At 49.9% G+C, this 1,323-nt stretch overlaps 1 protein-coding gene across 1 annotated transcript in view; it reads right to left on the bottom strand.

The window, feature by feature from the left end:
* LOC103797775 (calpain-2 catalytic subunit-like) overlaps window positions 1–972 on the bottom strand; it is a gene marked incomplete at its 5' end in the record, with an annotated part of 25,962 nt that extends 24,990 nt beyond the window's left edge. The window contains 1 exon segment of the mRNA XM_009070006.1: window positions 903–972. Coding sequence (XP_009068254.1) covers window positions 903–972 — 70 coding nt within the window.
* Between the last annotated feature and the right edge of the window lie 351 nt (window positions 973–1,323).

The raw sequence follows: 1,323 nt of genomic DNA, 5'->3' as shown, positions 1-1,323 counted from the left end.
CTTTCCATCAACCACACTATCTGTCTAATTTAAAACCCTCTCACGGCAGCTATGGAATAAATAGGAGTCTCCCTGCTTTTACTTCATCTTATTTCCTCTTACATTTCTGCAGATATTTTCCTCACCAGTCTCCACATTGCCTTCTGGGAGGACAGGCACAGTGGCCCTTGTCTAAAACCCCTTCTGGCAGGTGAGGCAGGAGAGAGGCTTCCAGACCAAGACAGGTGTGCATGCACATGCAGCTAGGCTAAGTCACTCACTCCCCACTGCCTCCTGTGACTTCCTCACAGCTCCCAGGACTCCTCCAGAGAGTCTGACTGAGGGGCTGCCTCGGGGGGCCTGCCACTGCACAGCTGAGTGGCAGCCACAGCAAAAGCAGAGGGCTTTGCAGGCTGGCCCATCCCTCCTGAAACACCCCAGTTTGGTTTTCCCTAAGAGCTGGCAACCAATAGAGAATCCTCTGTGTAATTTTTTTTCTCTGTACTGTATCTTTTCAGGTTTCACGGGGTCCATCCTGTTCAGAAGCACTCTCTCCTACTGGGGAAAGAAACGCATTGCTATGCAAGCATGCTCTTCTAAGCAGACAAAAAGGCAGAAATTAGTCAGGCTGCTCTCAGGCACATGGATGCGAGCATGAAAGGAACTGGTCATGATCAGAAAAGCCATCAGGAAACCAGTGTGTGTCATCCCTGCTTGGTACACGCAGAAAGGCTATGCTCAGTGGTCAAACACACATGGTCCCTATCTGCAATTGCCAAAGAAAAGTGAGGTCATGTTTGATATGAAGAGAGGTGGCAAGATGCAAAAGGATATATCTACAGAGTGAGATATAGTCTAGTATAAACCATAGTGTCCTGTGGCAGCATCTGCATGGAAAACTCAGCTCTCAGCTTCCACCTTACCTAAGGCTCCCTGGCAGATGTCAGTACGAGTGGCTCCACTGGCTATGAACTGGGGGTTGGAACACAGCTCCTGGGAACAAAACAAGCCTTGCATTACATATAGCCACAGGTAAGGGAGGGAACAAGGCCCCACTTGCAGCAAATTAAACAAGCCAATGACCACAGCACATGAACACCACAGAGATGGAGCACATCAGGAACGAGTGCAGGCACCAGACACACCAAGCACAGTAAGAACAGGATCTGGAGGCCAAAGGTTGTGGGCAGCCATCTCACCACACAGTGCGTGCCAGGAGGTGCACTGCACTTCTACAAACATGCACACACAACTCTACTATTACCTCCCTGCCACTATGTCAAGGTCTTTCAGTAACACCTAGACATCCTGGAGTCCATCTGACTTGAAAGCTCCCGTGGCCAG

This window comes from Acanthisitta chloris, unplaced genomic scaffold (assembly GCF_000695815.1).
Source record: "Acanthisitta chloris isolate BGI_N310 unplaced genomic scaffold, ASM69581v1 scaffold6602, whole genome shotgun sequence".
In the NCBI taxonomy this organism is placed as follows: Eukaryota; Metazoa; Chordata; class Aves; order Passeriformes; family Acanthisittidae; genus Acanthisitta; species Acanthisitta chloris.
The sequence above is the reverse complement of the archived record's forward strand: the minus strand, read 5'-3'. Positions and strand labels throughout refer to the sequence as shown.